Raw genomic sequence first — 18,419 nt, forward strand, 5'->3', positions numbered from 1 at the left:
CCCCTTCTATTTAATGGGTTTGCCCTTTTCTCATCAACCAATCCATAATGGGCTGACGTAGAAAAGATCTCTTTGGGAAATTAATTGCCAAATTTAGCCTTCTTTATTCTTTTTCTGTTGTTAGTTGTTATTTGTTACTGTGATAATAAGACAACAAAAGGAAGAGGTCCACTCTCTCTCTCTCTCTCCCTAATTAATATGGTAGATTAAACATTACTTTTTATCAAAAAAAAAAACAACATTACTTCTGCCGTTTAAATTAAAGAGGAGGCAACCGCTTATTAGGGAAAGAGAACGCCTCCCAGTGCGTATGCCGTCCCTGCACCCAGATACAAGGGTGTGCAAAATGACCGTTGCACCTCCTTAAACTTCAAAAAAATGATAAGGGTGTGATGATCATTTCTCATGTCCCTATGTAAAGGCGCAAAGACAACGTGTTCCAGATTTATTCTTACAAAAAATGTCATGTTCGAATTTCTAACAATACTCATGAGGAATGTCGTGGTACACAAGCTAGATTAACCGCCCAAAAAAACAAAAAAATTAGACTATCAACATTGATGGCCTTGTGTTTAAGGTTTGGGTTTTTTTCCCCGTAACTATGCCTATGAAGTATAATGCTTCACTATTTGCCACATGGCAACACAAGGGTTAGTATATATGATAGATGATCATGTAATCATCCCATTGGTACAATTTCATCTTAAAACAAGTAAAGGAAGTAGCTAAAGTTACAAAAGATATCATTTTTTATTTTATATTTATGTCTATTTGATGACATTTTGGTAATTCTGCTAAAACATGAATTAGAGTTTGAGTCACTTTCCTTGCTCATTTTGGACTCTAATTTGACCATTGAGATGTACGTGGGGTCGTCTATCACATGGACTAATCCTTGTACTACCAAATGAAAAATAGTGAAATGTTATATTTCACTAGGGATAGTGATGCCTATTAGGACCTTGAAGTTTAAAGGCCAAACAAACAGGCAGACCTGCAGGTTGTTACAGTTTCATTTTCGGAAAAAGATTTTCACACTGTTCGGGAGTTCCGCACATGGAAGTAATGATTCTTTACGTATGGTTTCGTGACAATAAGTGTCTTTTTTCTTCCATAAATGGTCCTCTCTAAACACTCTTAATGGCAACAGATGTAGAGGCATTTATGGAAGTAAAACGACACGTATAATCACAAAATTGCACATGAAGCCTTCACATATGGAGAGCTCATCCGGGTTTGCTGTCCACTTAAGGTACACCCTCTCATAGGATTTTTTTTATTCAGTCTCGCTCATCTATCTTATCATCTTGGGTTCCCTTTGCACGTTACCATTGGTGTGGCGTGGGAGATTCCTCCTATACAGGCAGCATGGGGAACCCTCTCCTTTTCTTTTTATACTTATAAAGAGGAGAGAGTGGGTTAGATATTGGTGAACATGTGGAGTCTTTCGTGGCCAATGTATACGGCATGACCATATATTACAGAGGAGAGAGTTGGGCAAGCTGTCAGCTTTTGATAAGCTAACAGCATGCACCAATCACATGGCTAAACATACAACTGTAAGGTCTTTTTCAAAAGAGGAGGACAGACGATGACACATGTTGGGCACCTTAGCGGCATGCCCAACCTTTTCCCGTGTTACAGGGCAATGAGATGACCTAATCATTTTCTATCTCCCATTTATTAGAGTACTTTGAAGATGGAACATCAAGGAGATATTGAAAATGAAATTACGTAACATGATTATAGCAAAGCAATTAATTTGGAGTCTGGATCACCCCTATGTGAATGCCTTCGTGGTCACATACTTTTTTGCTTTCATGAATGTCCTTTCATGCTGCCATTAAGAGTGTTTAGAAAGGCATTTATTTAAAAAAACAAACAAACAAACAGATAAAGTGTATGTATGGATTCATGGGTCGTTTATGTGAGAGAACAAGCAGATTCCTTCCTTTTCCAATGTGGTGGGGATTTTTTCCCCTTGTTATCATCATCATCATCCAAGTCTCTGTAGAAATAAAATCCTATGCGCGGTGCAAAAAACAAATAGAAAACAGAAAGAAGAAAAGGTTACCGTGCCTACTGTCCCACTAATTACCCTCAGCATGCGCATGCAGGCTCTAGAGACCCATTCAACGATCTCTTTTCTTTATTATTATTATTATTATTTTGATACAATGTAATGTTTATTTATTATCAAAATAAAAATAATATTTATTTATCTAGAGAAAAAGTTCTTTGAGCTATCAAGGGCAAGGGTACAGTAGGACCTCTCTCTCTCTCTCTCTCTCTCTCTCTCATAAAATGACATTGCTATTCTCCCATATAAGAAACCGTTTTGTTGTTGCTCAAGAACCTTCTCCCTTTATCTATGTTAGAAATCAGAATTGGTGATGGTCATAGCAGTAGTAGATTAGTAGTCATGGTATCATCTAATTAATTACAGGATATCGATCCATTCCGTGGTCCAAAAAGTTAGTTAACCTTTAGAAATCAGAATTGGTGATGATCATAGTAGTATTCATGGCATCATCTAATTAACTACAGCGTACCCACCAATCCATTATGTGGTTCCAAGAGTTAGTTAACCTTTTGGGATTGGTGTGTGGTTTGTGGAATTTTTTTTCCATGCGGTTCCCTAGTGCCTCTCACAAGAGGAGGGTGGATCCCACCAGGGCAGTCATCGGTCAAGTGTCCCGGGTGGGTCCCACCCCCTCTTGTGAGAGTAGGGGTGTCAATGGGTCGGGCTGGGCCGGGCCTGCCCTAAACCCCGACCCGACCCTAGAGGCCTTAACTCGACCTTGACCCAACCCGCCCGACTGGCCGGGTCAAGAAACTTCGACCTGGCACCGACCACCAGTGGTCGGCCGGTCGAGTTGGTCCTGATTTATGGCACCGTCCACGTGTCTCATTAGACCATGTTTTTGTAACATAGGATCTCAACCTATGGGACAGCTAATAAATATGTTGAAAAAAATGGCGTGTGTATAAAAACTCTCTCTCTACAATTGTAACGGTGTCCCCTCAATAGGCCTGGAAGCTTATAGGGGTTACAACTAAATAACAATCATGTCAGTGACTCTTTTTATGATCCTGATCAAAATAGTAGATGATCTACTCTTTTTATGAGTTCCCACTTCATGATGATGACAAAGCTAGTAGTTATCTCTGTACAATTCTCTTCTGTTTTTTTTTTGTCAAGAAAATACTTATATTAAGTATATAATATATATATATATATGTAATATTATATACCTATAATTAATACAGGGTCGGGTCGGGCCGGGCTAGGCCCAGGATCTCAACCTTGACCTGACCCGACCCTACCAGGGTCAGACTATAACTAAACCCAAACCTGCTCTCAGGGTCGAAAAATCAGGGTCGGGCCCGGGCCGGGCTCAGGGCGGGTTTGGGAGGGTTCGGGCCAGCCGGGCTTTATTGACACCCCTATGTGAGAGGCACTAGGGAACCGCACCAGTTAGGGAACCGTAGACAATAACGATTCGTGATTTGTGTGATTACCAAAAGAAAAAGACTATAGAATACCAATTCAAAGTAGATTACAAACCCCTCCGAAACCCCCAAATTCTAATGGATGATTGGGTTCCCTGAATCAGTGTTGGTGGTGACTAATACTAATACCAATACATATCGATGGCATCGATGAAAAAAGTGTTTTTTTTTTTTGGAGACAGGAGGGGTATCTGACTTTAGGTCAACTAAATCCTCCCTGGGCTCGTACATGATCCCCACGTCACGCTTAAACCGAGAGATTCTGGGCCCTAGTGAGCCTCAGGCGAGTAGCCTCAAGAAATTATGCAGCGACGAACGTTGATGAAAAAAGTGTTTTATTTTACCTTACCGATCAATTTGGGCCCAATACGGTCGGATAAGTATCATCGTGCACCAAAACCTGCAACCACCACCTTCCATTAGGGAGGTGGTTGTGGTGGTGGAGTCAAGAAGGAGAGGCATTTAAACTGATACCTAACAGGCTAACAATGATACGTACAGCGAGGCTTGATGTGGACATCGTCACTAAAGCCCCAACGAAATGGATTTCTCAAAACAGTGCAGATATATATGGGTTCTATTGAGGGTTAGTGGTGCTTGAAAATAAAGCTTAGGAGCCAACTCGTCTTTGTGAGAACTGAATCTGATATCATGGCTAGGCTAGCTTTGGATTAGGGATGTAACGGATCGGATTCGGATCGGATCGGATCGGATGTGATGATATGCGAATGATACTCTAACGGATTCGATGCGGATCGATTCGATTTTCACCATCCGTTATATCCGCCTTGTGTAACCGACTCTCCCCTGCGGATACAATTCTCTCCCAATCCTATCTCTTAGATCATGATTCTCTTTCATCATATTCTAGAACTTGGATTTTAATCGAGTATTCGATTTTTTGGATATCTCTAACGAATACGGATGCCCTAACGAATCGGATGCATCGGATTCGGATTTCTTATCCATTTACATCCCTACTTTGGATCATCAACATTTCTTTCCGGGAGACTTGTATGTTCTACAAATTTTTGGGTACAATAAATGAAAATGTTATATGGTTGCTAGGTCTGGACTCTGGAGTCTGGATCATCCATTCCGCAAATAATACACTTTAGGTTGGCCACAAGTTAGGTTTTGGCCTTTGGGTAGTGTGGATAAGGTTTTAAGAATTGGAATTTGATCGTTGATTCCAATCCGATTGGAATTGGTTGGATCTGTGTTATTGGTGAAGCTTGATTTTGATTTAGAAAATGGTACAGAGGATCTTCCGAGGGTTGTTTCGGTCTCAAAACAACCTCGGATGGCCGAAAAAAGGTGTACGTCACCGCCTTCAAAACGGTATATTTTTTAATATATGTTATGTTTTGGTCCGATCCTGTCCGGTTTGACAATTTTTTTGGGGTCTGGAGACATTTCTGTACTTTATGGGTTAGTGCTTCTCTATATATTGTTCTTTTCTCTGGGAGGACTGATGTAAGGGTTTGCAACATTTCAAAGATAGTGAAATCTGTTCTGTTGCTCAGTCGTGGACGTAGCTTTCCATTTGGAGAGATGAACCACGTAAATCCTGTGTGTTGTGCAATGTGCATCTTCTCTATTTTTCATTTTCTTCTGTAAATCGCCACTTCTGGGCATTGTTTTCTTAACACTATGATTCCAAGGATTGAAATTAGATCAATCGAATTGATCAAAATGGATCAAAATTGACTCTACGGCCAGAGCCAAGTTGAAGCGATCAATCCACATCCCAAAATTAGGGTTAGGGCAAAATCTCTTTGATTCACATGTCACTTATTGAGCATTTGTCCGGAATGAGATTAACTACAAAGGTGTAGAGTGAGTTTTCCTTCAGCAGCAATCAAGAGATTCGAATGCGAGAAAGAATATTGCACATGACCTGGGGTATTAGTAGTCACTTCATCTAGGGGTTGACCCTTTAGCCACAGTATATGAAAACTTTTTCCATTATTTTTTTTTGATCAATAAAATTTTGTCACATGGTAGAATGATGTGACAAGTCCAACGACTAATTATCGATAGATAATGAACGGTCTCGATAGAGTAGTTGTTAAACTTTGGAGTCAAAGTCACATGTAGGTATGTAACCCTTCCATAACCAGAGGTTTTATATTCTCTGGGTCAACTGTAACTAAAAGAAGAAGAGTGAAATAAGCCATGTCCAAATATAATAAACACAGATTTATAGAGATCGAAATCCAACTTAAAAAGTCTAAATTATTAATACACAAAAAGCATTCTCATAACAGTCCTCAATTCAAGTCAAACACTAATGTCGAATACCATTTTTGCCCCTACCCCCTCTTTTGATAATTTAATGCTCAATATCAATTAAAAAGGACAAAGCCAAAATGTAGGATCGAGCTCGTCTACGGTTTGGGGTTAGCAACCATCATGTCAGGCTTAATTCACAAACCGTCACATAGATTTCATGTCGAGTCAATGGTTGATAGACAAGAACTTTGATGGTTTGCCATTTTTGAATTTTGAATTGAACTCGTATAATATTAATTATTGAATTGACATGGGATCCACGTGGTGGCCTAGGAGTTGAGGGTAATGACTGATCCACGTGGTTGAATCCAGAGGAGAGAAGAAGAAGAAGAGAGAGAGAGATACATGGCATCACACTCTTTAATTAATTATGTCGAAAGTTGAGAAGAGCACTTGCATTTCAGCTCACAATTTGAATTTATCATGATCCACGCCGTATAGGAAGACTCACTAACCCGTTTAATTAACATCTATGATTAACATGTCACTTGTCGAGCACTTGTCCAGGGCAGACTGCCAATGGGCATTAAACCACAAAGGTGTATTGTTTATCTTATGGTCCACAAAATTTTATCACACGATAGAATGATTTGACTAGTCCAACAACTGAAGATAGATTGGACATGTGTTCTTATGGCTATCATCTTTTGGAGAATTTAGCTCGTCTCCAGAGAGCCCAGCACACCCGGGTGCTGCTAGCCTTTGGGTTGTACCGTACATATCTCTAGGCGTGCGCCAAGATGTGTGTGGCACAACTGATTCTCCTTTGGAACTTATGGTTTAACTATCTCAATCTTCTTTAAGGATGGACTTAAGCAATGTTACTTCTATTTTTCTCAAGAGTGGATGTGTTATTCATTTGTAGATTTGTTGATTATGTTGGAGTTACATTTGCCTTTGTGGCTGAGGCACTTGTGATTAGGTTGGCTCTACAACTGGCTATTTGAAGGAGTATCCATGTAATCATCATCTAGAGCAATTGTCTTATGGTGATAAACCTTCTTAATCAAAATTCTCATTCAGTTGGTACTGCCTAGCTCAGTTGGTGATCTGTGGTGCGCTTCATGCCCATGCTCACCAGGAGGTCTCGAGTTCGAGTCTCCTGGTTGGTACCTTATCCCCTCCCCGGTTCGATCCCCCCCCCTCTATACAAAATATATATAAAGCTCCCTATTCCAAAAAAAAAAAATTCTCATTCGGTCCCTTGGAGAATTGCTAACATTGTTCAAGATTGTCTATCATTGTGTACCCACTTTCGATCGGTGCGGTTTGTGCATGTCCATCATCAGGAAAATTCAACTGTTGATCTCTTGGCCAATTTCGGCCCTAGTCATTGTCATTTTATATACTGAAACCTATCCCGCTTTTTCTCCCAAGCTCTATTATATGATAGTTGAATTCTGCCCTCCCTCGTGAGATGAGACATCTTTTTTTTATATTTGGTGAAAAGATGAGACATCTTCAATAAAATTTCTTCTGTATCGAAAAAAATAAAAAAGACTAATATATATTCCCCCATGTATTAGTATACATTTCAATGTATGTCAATGCATGCTTACAATAGTCCAACCAATACCATGGGAAATTATCGTCTCCATTTATCTGCCCCTCCATTTCATCTAATAGGGGGGAGTGGACCCCACCCGGGCAAGGGGTAGTGTGGTCATTTCCACCCCCGCTATGAAAGGAAATGGAAGAGTAGATAAATGGAGATGATAAAGATCCACAACACCATTCACTCTACCATGATTATGGATTTTCAAAGCTCCATTTTACAACTCTAATGTGCTAATACTTTTTGTTTTTTTTTTGGTAATGAATGTGCTAATACTTTAGCTGTGGGCAAAAAGAACTATGGGGCTATCTATGCACAAATTGGGCCCATCTGATATGTCGTGTGCCAGATTCTTGGCCCTACTAGATAAGCTTATCTAATTGGGTCTACTTACATAAACTTTTCCCATGTGCATAAACACCATAATTTAACAACAGCTGCCTACCGTAATTGGTGAGCTATGGTGCGCTTCATGCCCATGTCCACCAGGAGATCTCGAGTTCAAGTCTCTTGTTACCCTCCCCCTCCACATCCCTCCTCCCTTAAAGAAAATTATATTTAAGCTGCCTATTCAAAAAATATATATATATTTTAATTTAAGGGTTTCATTAAAATAAATATGTTTTGGATTATAATGCCTATAAACCTCCAACGGAAGTTTAAGACTTTATTTTAATTCTTAAAATGTGCTGTGAACTCCTCCACCCCAGGGACGTGATTCCTCTCCGCCACAGTATGGGTAAGTGATCTGGATTCTGGACTCCTTGAACCGATTTTTTGACACCCCACATTTTTTCTATACGTGATATCCGCTTAAGGAGTCTAGATCACCTACCCATACTTATACGCTTCACGTACGATTGAGTAGTGACATGTGTTCTTTTTGTTGCCATAAATACCCCTCCATGCATGACAAGAAAAGAACATGTCACTAAAGGACCGTATGTGATTTGTGCTCGAGCCATGGTTTCAAAAATTAGAATCAAATCAGCCAAACTGGCCAATTAAATCAGAATCAGTTGTGACTGGTGAAGCATTTGGATCGAAATCGGCCAATGCTGATTCAATTCCAGATTTCTTGTTTTTAAACATTTGCTCGAGTTCAAGAATCAACACACACAAGTCGAATCTATCAAAAAAAAGGGGGAGGGGAAGAATGCTACTTGGTCGCGTGGCTAGCATGGCTCTTGTGCCTAGACACAGTATCATCCTTCCTCTATGAAAAATACCATACTGCCCCCATAGAAAGGTGGACATCCCACTCAGGTTGATGGTTGCGTGCTCACTCTCATTGACCAGTGTGTTGTAGAGACTCTAGAGACCCAAGGAGCGTTCTCTTGCCCAAAAAACACACACCATTGGCTAGCGTGACACACACATCTATAGAGAGAGAGAGAGAGAGAGAGAGAGAGAGAGAGGTCCATGGGCCTTAATACATCGCAATCTTCATTAAAAAAAAACAAAAAGCACAGAGAGAGAGAGAGAGAGTACTAAACAAAGTCCATGGGCCTTGACACACCACAATCTTCGTTAAAAAAAAACACAAAAAAACACTTCACCATGCACTCTACCATGATCATGGATTTCAGAGAATTTCAGGGAGAAAGTATCGTGTCATGCACTGCATCACCAAGTTCTATACTTTTCGTGTTCCCTAACTCATCGTTATCCCGGCCATTAAACGAATGGGCCCTCAGGGCTAAAGTCAATATTGACAGAACCGTCCAATAAAAAAGATCGGTCGGCTGTAAATAAGCTACACTATAGTTCGGTGGGTACACTCTACAACATATCATCGGCCTTGTCCTTTACAAAAGCGCGAAGACAATTAAAAACCTCATACCCTCGAATATCACTCTCTTTCTCTCTCCCTCTTCGAATTTCGAATCAAAATTTCTTGTTTTCAAAATTTGCAAATCAAAAACAGAAGTGCTTTAGCTTTTAGATTATCAGTTCTTCTTTTATGGAAATTCTTTCGAGTCCGATCAGTTTTTGTTCAAAGGAGAATCAGAAGATATACCTGGAATGGTTTAACTTCGCGGACTCAGGTATATCCTCCCGATTCCTTTTTTTTCCTGTAATATTTCTGTAATTAATGAATCTATCTCTCTTAAATCATCAAAATATTAATTTCAACCTATTTTTGTGTTCATTTCTTCTTCAGATAGTGATGGCCGCATCACGGGGAATGATGTGACCAAGTTCTTGGCTATGTCCAATTTATCTCGACCGGAACTCAAGCAGGTTTCTTTCTTCATTTTTTAACTTATTAACTTTCTCATGTTGTTCATTGAGAGGTTAATGATTTGTCCTCCTGTTTTGTGTCTTCTAGATGAATTTCTACTTCCTTTTGCTTATTCTTCCGTATACTCTTTAAAACTTATGGAACTCTAGATTGTGATGCTATGGAGTATGGACCAAAAGGGTGTATTTTACATGATCCCTCTGAAGCTTCTGAACTATTTTGGTTTCACATAACAAGTATTAAGTTACATTTTGTATTTACCTATGCCTCAACGGCTACTCTTGTTCTATATCTCGGATGAGCTTTGTGAAATTATAATTCAATAACTTTTTCCCCCCAGAAGTTGCAGAGTCAGTCCAGATGCTCACTTTAGATGTGAATTTATATAGGGAAGGGACTAGATAATAGTTTACTTTATATATAGTAACCAAATGATCTTGTTGCATCGCTGAGTTTCCTTACAAGTGCCTGTTTTTGTATTCATTTATTGCCATTTAGATGCCTAGGATGTTGATTGTCTGTTTGCTGTACTCAAAGGGAATTATATGATGGATGTTTCTATTGTGGTTGCCATGTCTGTCAGTGATTTGGTTGTAATTGCTTTATATTTAGCTGATATCTTCTTTTTAATTACTTCATAGGTGTGGGCAATTGCTGATTCCAAACGTCAAGGATTCCTTGGTTTTAATGAATTTATTATTGCAATGCAGGTAATATCATACTTAACTATTTATATTTTAGCATTTTCACAGAAGCTATTGTTTACTAACTTCCTGTCATGAACAGCTAATTGCATTAGCACAAGCAGGGAATGAAATTAAACAAGATATTCTTCGCAAAGAAGGTAAACAGAAGAGCATATTTTGGCTTTGTCCATTGATATTGAGCATTAAATTATCAAAAGAAGGAAAAAAATGATATCGGGCATTAGTGTTTTATTTGAATTGAAGACCGTTATAAAAATGTTTTTTGTGTGTTAATAATTTAGATTTAAGAGGGCGGGCCTTGGTGCAACGGTAAAGGTTGCTCCATTGTGACCAAGTGGTCATGAGTTTAAGTCTGGAAACAGCCTCTCTGTGAAAGCAGGGGTAAGGCTTTGTACAATATGACCCTCCCCAGACCCCACAGTGGTCGGAGCCTTGTGCACTGGGTACGCCCTTTTAATAATTTAGTTTTTTAAGCTGGATTTCTCTTTAAATCTTTGTTTATTATTTGGACATGGCTTATTTTGTTCTTCTTCTTTTACAGTTGACCCAGAGAATATAGAACCTCCGGTTATGGAAGGGTTGGATGTGTTACTAGCTGTATGTTTGAAGTTTTATATGTTCATAGGTTATGCCAAGTTAGGTGATAATTGAATTTTCTAACTTATTTTCTCAATTTTTGTGCCCCAGAAAAGTAGGCATTCACCCAAAAAAGCAGAGCTTGAAGTATATGGTAAGAAACTTTCTCATGTTTCATAAATATAAGAGGTATTGTGTTTTTCAATCTTTGGTTCTAAGTTTGCAAGCTGGTACAAATGCAGTAGGCGTTCCACCGCAACCATCACAGACGGCTCATTGGTTTAATTCAAAATATTCCAAAAAGGTAAGGTTTCATCATGTCATCAATGGTCTAAATGAGGTCATGTTCCAGATGTCTCATTTTTTTATTTTTCTCTCTTTTGTTATTACATTCTTTTGATTATATATCTGTTTCCTTACAGTTCCTGTACTTAATCGTAGACCCCCAATTTACAGTTCCTCTCTAATTTTTTCTCACTAGGAATCTTGAAAACTCTTCTTGGATAATGCTACATCATGCCATTTTTTAGAGAATGTAGAGAATGTCAAAACTGGTTTCATCAGCTAACAAGGATGCTTGATTACAGAGTTAGATACAATAAAAACAACAACTCAGCCTTATTTCAATTAAATGGGGTTGGCTACATTATGACCCTCTCCAGACCCTGCAGTGGTGGGAGCCTTGTGCATTGGGTACACCCTTTTGGCTACATGGATCTTTGCGCTCCGATCAGTTCTTTTCGAGGCCATAGTTGATACAAGGCCAAAGCTATGCATCATAATTATCAAGGCGTCAACTATGCGTTCAGGCTCATTGGACGCCTTGGTCCGCCTTGTTGGTGACGCCTTGATTTTGGACCCTCTCCAAGACTCAAATGCCATGGTCACCTTGATAACTATGCCATGCATGTCTTTCCTCGCCACTTCTCCTAAGGTCATTTTAGGTCTGCCCCTGGTTCTTTTAGTTCTTTTAATTTGAATCAAATCACTCTTCCGAACTAGAGCATCCAAAGGCCTCCGTTGAACACAGTCATGCCACCTTAAATGACTTTCTTGTAGCTTATCATGTATCGGAGCTACTCCCAGACTAGCTCTAATATGATCAGTCTTTACTTTATCCTTCCTAGTTTTGCCAGTCATCCATCTCAACATCCTCATCTCCGCTACTCTGAGTTTATCTATATGATGCTTCTTAACTGCAAAATTTTTCGCACCATACATCATAGCCAATCGTATGACTATCATATAAAATTTTCTTTTAAGTTTTAAAGGAATATGCTGATCATACAACACTTTGGATGCATTTCTCCACTTCACGCATCCTATTTTAATTCTCTGTGAAATATCATCCTCTATATCACCTTCTTTATTTATGATTGAGCCTAGATACCTAAAATAATCACTTTGCGGAATCTCCCTCTCATCAATTTTCACCACCTTATTATCCGTCCTAGTGTAACCAAAGTTACACACTGTATATTCCGTCTTCGTTCTACGTATCTTAAAACCTTTTGATTCCAAGGTTAATCTCCATAACTCTAACTTGGCGTTAATACCTGCTTTTGTTTCATCCACCAAAACAATATCATCAACAAAAATCATACACCAAGGAACCTCATCTTGAATTTCTCTGGTTAAATCATCCATGATAAGCGCAAAGAAATAAGGGTTTAAAGTTGATCCTTGATGTAACCCAATTGTAATTGGGAATTCATTACGTTGGCCCCCCACAATTCTTATACTTGTCACCGCACCATTATACATATCTTTAATTATGTCCACATATTTACTTGAAACACTTTTCTTCTCAAGTACTTGCCAGATTAACTTTCTAAGGACTCTATCATAAGCTTTTTCTAGGTCAATAAAGACCACTCGGAGATCCTTCTTACAATCTCTAAATTTTTCAATAAGTCTCTTAATTAGTTAAATAGCTTACGTCGTGGATCTTCCTGGCATAAAACCAAATTGGTTCTTTGTAATACTAGTTTATTGTCTCACGTGGGTTTCAATAACCCTATCTCATAATTTCATAGTATGACTCATTAGTTTTATGCTTCCATAGTTATTGCAACTCTGAATATCACCTTATGCTTCTCCTCCATTCATCTGACATTTTCTTTGTTAACATAACTTTATTAAACAGCTTGGTTAGCCATGATAAATTACAGATTCCTAAGCCTCTTCCGCACTTCTATTGGGATCTCATCTGGGCCTTGTGCCTTGCCTACTTTCATCCTCATTAAAGCTTCTTTTACTCTAGACACGCTAATTTTTTGTATATATCTACGACATGTGGTGTCTTGATCCTTACTAGTACTTTACCATCTTCACTTTTAAGTTTTATTTAACATGGCCGAGATCTCTACTCTTCCTTTCCCTCACTTTAGCCATCAATAAATAGCTTTTTCCCCTTCCTTTGTGCTCATATTGTTTAGAATGGTTTAAAACAGGTAAACCGAATAACCAAACTGTTAAACCAAATAACGGATCATGAACAGAATAAAACGATTAAAACGAACAAAATGAATAACCGAATCGATTTAACCAATTATGAGCAGTGTAACAGAAAAGCAACAACAAATTGCAACGAACCGGTAACAAACTGTACAATCGGAACCTGTTACAAACTGAGTAATTATCGGTTTCGATTTGTGAACTTGAAATGTTTAATAATTTTGGTTCGGTTTTGGTTTCTGTCAATTACAACAAGAACCAAATCGAACCGAACTGTCAAACTAGAACCAAACTGATGAACACCCTTAGTTCTTGGTTCTTTTTAGTGGTTTATGGTTTCTTCAATACTAAGGAGTTGTCTAGGATGTGGTAACCTTACTAACATGTGTGCTTGCATTAAATGAAGAATTTGGTGTTATATTTTTTTGGGACCTGATTGTGAAGTTCTTTAAACTAATCTAGCCCTTTGAATGCACTTTGTTTCTTCTCTCTACAATGGCAATCACACACTTGATTGTAGCAGTATTCTATCATGTAAGGAATAACCTTTGCTTTTGCAGCTAGTTGTTCGCTTTATTTAACATTTAGCAAAATATGTTTCCTTTATTCTTTCTTCATTCATACCTTATGATTGATTTTTGCCTCCAGTTGCCATTTTCCCTATTGTTATTCTAATTTTAGTGAAGTTTACTTTTCCTCCTCTTCTTGTTACCCTTATGCATGTCTAGGTTCCTTTAAGTGCTGTTACATCAATAACTGATGGCTTGAAGCGGTTGTATGTTGAAAAGCTGAAGCCATTGGAGGTTACATATAGGTTTTCTGATTTTGTATCTCCTTTGTTGGTGAGTGGACTATTATTCTTTTGTTTAGTAGGAAATGCTAGCTTGTGCATGTAATATTACAATGGCATGGATTACAGCCTTGCTATGGATGCGTCCATCATTGGCATGGGACCCACTGCATGGCTGCAACCTATGCCATTGCCATTTTGAGATGCATGTTGTCCTTGTTTAGTTAGATGTTAGGATTATATTTTTCGTCTTCCTTTCAGGGAAGAGGAAGAGGTAGATGTTTTTGTGGCTGAGATATATATTTTATACTTTGAAGCTTCAATCAATTATATGAATTGCTTTTGATTATCCAACTTGCAGACAAATAGTGATTTTGATGCTAAGCCCATGGTCATGCTTTTGGGTCAATATTCCACTGGAAAAACCACATTTATAAAGCATTTGCTCAAAAGTAGTTATCCAGGTAAGTTAAACTTGTTACTTTTTCCATCTTTTCTTCTTCTTAGTTTTCAGTTTTTCTTTTTCACTTTGAATAGGGCAAGAAATGAAGTTATTGTACTTAACATTTCCTTAATTCTGACAGGAGCTCACATTGGGCCTGAGCCTACAACCGACAGATTTGTTGTTGTTATGGTATCGTAAAATTTACTTCTCTATTGCTTTTATCCCTAATCTACCAAGTTTCAAATTGGAGAAATTTTATATTTTTTCTGTTTCAATATGATTAAAAATTCAACTTATTTATTTATTTTTACCACTCTTTGTGTGTGTTTAAGCGGGGTAACTTCCTCTAACAGAACTGAAGATGTTAATAAAATTAGAGCAGGGTGATTTGTGAAGTGTCATTTGACTGATCTATACTATTAAAACTAGAAGGAATTTTATCAGATCAGTAACGTTTATGGACCTGAATGTTGGTAATAAAGAAAAAAGCAGAGAAACAAATTACAAGTATTGCTCAATTAGGGATGTTGAGCTGTTGCATTGAAAGAAAAAAGAAGGATGTTAATGTTGGAACCTCTTCCTCTACAAGGCCGACCTTGTAGTAAAGGGAGGAAACAATATGTATATCATACAAGGGCGCTCTAACACGGCGGACTATCCAAAGGGGGACACGGGTGGATAAATAATTTTTTAAAACCTGCCCGCTCCTAGGGGGACTCAACACTTAACAACAATTAAAATAAAGATACTTAACTAATTCCGTATGCCTAGCCTCTACCCATATTATAGGCCCATTAAAGTGGTCCACTGCAATGAAAACACATTGGATCAAAGGTCCAACACGTACATAACCCAACCCAAAGCTTATTTCTGATAACGTAAGCCCATATAGGTGATTTAGCTGTGCATCAGTTTCTCTTCCAATGTGATCTCCTTTAACATCTGAGCTTATGGGGTGTAATCTCTTGGTGCAAATATGTTTGTAAGTCTTTCAAAATTAATGAGTATAACTGGTTTGAGTTAGAAATCTGAAATGGTTTTCTGATTTGCAATAGCTAATGTTTTCAATGTCTCTCCCCCCCCCCCCCTCCCCTCCCCTCCCCTCCCCTCCTTTTCAATTATAATTTTATATATATGCCAAATTTGCTCACATCTTTATTGTTCATTAGCTTATTTTATTTGTAAACACAGTCAGGTCCTGATGAAAGAACTATTCCGGGTAACACTGTTGCTGTTCAAGCAGATATGCCATTTAGTGGTCTCACAACATTTGGAACCGCATTCTTATCAAAATTGCAATGTTCCCAAATGCCACATCCAGTGAGTTATTATTATTAACTTCTCATTATTTACATTTTCTTTATGTTGTATTAGAAACTTACATTTCTTTTATATGTTATAAGCTACTAGATCACATTACATTTGTGGATACCCCGGGAGTTCTGTCTGGAGAAAAGCAAAGAACACAACGCAGTTATGATTTTACTGGTGTTACATCATGGTTTGCTTCCAAGTGTGACCTGATTCTTCTTTTATTCGATCCCCATAAGCTCGACATCAGTGATGAGTTCAAGCGTGTAATTGGATCTCTACGTGGCCATGATGACAAGATACGTGTGGTTTTAAACAAGGCAGATCAAGTTGATACTCAACAAGTAAGGCATCTTAGCTGCTATTCTTTTTCAGATTTAATGACAGGCAGTTACTTTCCTATAGTTGTCCTTGGTAGAAACGTTCTAACATCATCACTGGATTGTATCATGGTACTATGTTGTAGCTAATGAGAGTTTATGGTGCGTTGATGTGGTCATTGGGTAAAGTTTTGAATACTCCTGAGGTCATGCGTGTTTATATAGGGTATGCTCTTAATCTCTCATTAAGATTATTTTATGTTTAATAGATTCAATTAATCTTTGTTCCCACAGTTATATGGAAATTTCCAGCTTTTGGGAAGTATACATGGCTCTTGTTACAATCTATAGAGCTCTAGAATGAAGTAGGAAGAACCTGCTTAATGGGTGACAACAACAACTTAGCCTTATCCCAACTAAATGGGGTTGGCTACATGGATCCTTACCCTCCAATCAGCTCTATTCGAGGTCATACTTGATACAAGACTTAAGCTATGCAAGTCTTTCCTCACCACTTCTCCTAAGTTCATTTTAGGTTTGCCCCTAGCCCTTTTAGTTCTTTAATCTGAATCAAATCACTCTGTACTGGAGCATCCAAAGGCCTCCGTTGAACATGGCCATGTTACCTCAAACTATTTTCTCATAGCTTATCATGTATTGTAGCTACTCCCAAATCAGCTCTAATATGATCATTCTTTACTTTACCTCTCATCCATCTCAACATCCTAATCTTTGTTACATTGAGTTTATCTGTATAATGCGTCTTAATTGCCCAACATTCCGCATCATACATCATAGCTAGTCATATGACTGTTCTATAGTCCATGTTTCTGTTACTAGGATTACTTTCTTTATCATCTTATGTTTCTGTTGAAGGAGATTGATTGAATAGTTCTTAAGATCTGCTTCAAAGGATTAGGAGTTCACCTTAACCTGGATTTTATTTAACAAAATTATGCAAAGGTTAATGTTAGCAACTACTGGCATTAACAGCTCATTCAATGACAAACCAATTAATGAAGCAGTTGCTGGTCCAACCGGTACAGAACTTTTTGAGAAAGAACAGGATGACCTTCTCTCGGACTTGAAAGATATTCCGAAGAAGTCTTGTGATCGCCGGGTATGTTCCCTGTTTTCTTATTTTGATGTGGTTTCAGTTGCGAAATGGAAGAAACATATGACTGTTTCTTGTCACTTTGTTACTTTACAATCCAACTGAGATGTAGTGCTATCAATTAATTTCAGATCAATGAATTTGTAAAACGTGCGAGAGCTGTTAAAATTCATGCCTACATAATCAGCCATCTTAAAAAGGAAATGCCTGCAATGATGGGCAAAGCCAAGGCCCAACAGAAACTAATCGATCGTCTCGAAGATGAATTTGGAAAGGTCTGAAAATCTCTCCCCCATCCTACCCCCATATACATGTGTTTGTGTCTATCATGTGCATGCACTGTCAAGGCTATCATGCCTTGGATGCATCTACGATTTATATTGTTGCATTCTGTGCTTGATTTCTTTTGTGTTTTATGTTTTTCGATTACACTTTGTGTTCTATTTAAGCAGGTCCAAAGAGGGTTTCATCTACCAGCTGGAGATTTCCCAAGTGTTGAGCAATTCAGGGAGGCCTTGAGTGGTTATAATATCGATAAGTTTGAGAAATTGAAGCCTAAGATGATTCAAGCCGTTGACGATATGCTGGCCTATGACATTCCAGACCTCCTCAAAAACTTTAGAAACCCCTATAGCTGAGTAATTTTTGTTAAAACGGATTAGAGGAAGGAGAGAAAGGAGAAAGGCTGCAACTTCATGCCATAACAGGCTTCTATAGTCGATTCCTGTCCTGTATATTTAGAGTTTTTTGCTACCCAAATGTGTATTTTCTACCTACTTCCGAGGACCTGGTTAGAAGTCAATGTTGTGAGTGGCATTGTCTATATGACTACATATATCTCAGTGAAAGTAAAAGGGAATGGGTTAAGTCTCATAGATTAAGTTTAAAGTGGCTTTGTATCTAATGCAACATTGGTGCTCTCTTCTCAAGAGCTTCCAGTGCAGTGTTTTATCAATAGGTGCATCTTGTTGTAACCGAAGTGGTGTATTGATGAGTTGTATGTAACCTTCTTTTGATTGCTTTGTTTTATTTTCAAAAAATAATTGAAAAGTGTATGTAGATGTACGGATGTGCACATATGCACTTTCAAA

General features: G+C 38.3%; 1 protein-coding gene across 2 annotated transcripts; it reads left to right on the forward strand.

Moving 5' to 3' along the window:
- Positions 1-9,214: 9,214 nt before the first annotated feature.
- Positions 9,215-17,987, forward strand: LOC122641118 (EH domain-containing protein 1-like). Of its 2 annotated transcripts, none has more exons than XM_043834438.1 (16): positions 9,215-9,411; positions 9,528-9,607; positions 10,250-10,318; positions 10,395-10,452; positions 10,857-10,912; positions 11,003-11,045; positions 11,134-11,195; positions 14,077-14,190; positions 14,500-14,602; positions 14,723-14,772; positions 15,775-15,903; positions 15,987-16,238; positions 16,361-16,440; positions 17,208-17,334; positions 17,460-17,603; positions 17,781-17,987. In XM_043834438.1, the coding sequence occupies exons 1-16, from the start codon at positions 9,327-9,329 to the stop codon at positions 17,964-17,966; spliced, it is 1,638 nt and encodes a 545-aa protein (XP_043690373.1). In that variant the 5' UTR covers positions 9,215-9,326; the 3' UTR covers positions 17,967-17,987. The 2 variants fall into 2 exon arrangements, with proteins under 2 accessions (XP_043690373.1, XP_043690374.1); XM_043834439.1 differs by having other exon boundaries at positions 11,137-11,195.
- Positions 17,988-18,419: the final 432 nt, after the last annotated feature.

This window comes from Telopea speciosissima, chromosome 9 (genome assembly GCF_018873765.1).
Source record: "Telopea speciosissima isolate NSW1024214 ecotype Mountain lineage chromosome 9, Tspe_v1, whole genome shotgun sequence".
Classification (NCBI taxonomy): domain Eukaryota; kingdom Viridiplantae; phylum Streptophyta; class Magnoliopsida; order Proteales; family Proteaceae; genus Telopea; species Telopea speciosissima.

Excerpts from the sequence above, each read along its gene's own strand:
- LOC122641118 (XM_043834438.1), top strand. The coding sequence starts at position 9,327 with ATGGAAATTCTTTCGAGTCCGATCAGTTTTTGTTCAAAGGAGAATCAG. Across the intron at positions 14,773-15,774 it reads ACAGATTTGTTGTTGTTATG|TCAGGTCCTGATGAAAGAAC; the intron begins GTATCGTAAAAT and ends TTGTAAACACAG. Across the intron at positions 17,335-17,459 it reads AGAAGTCTTGTGATCGCCGG|ATCAATGAATTTGTAAAACG; the intron begins GTATGTTCCCTG and ends AATTAATTTCAG.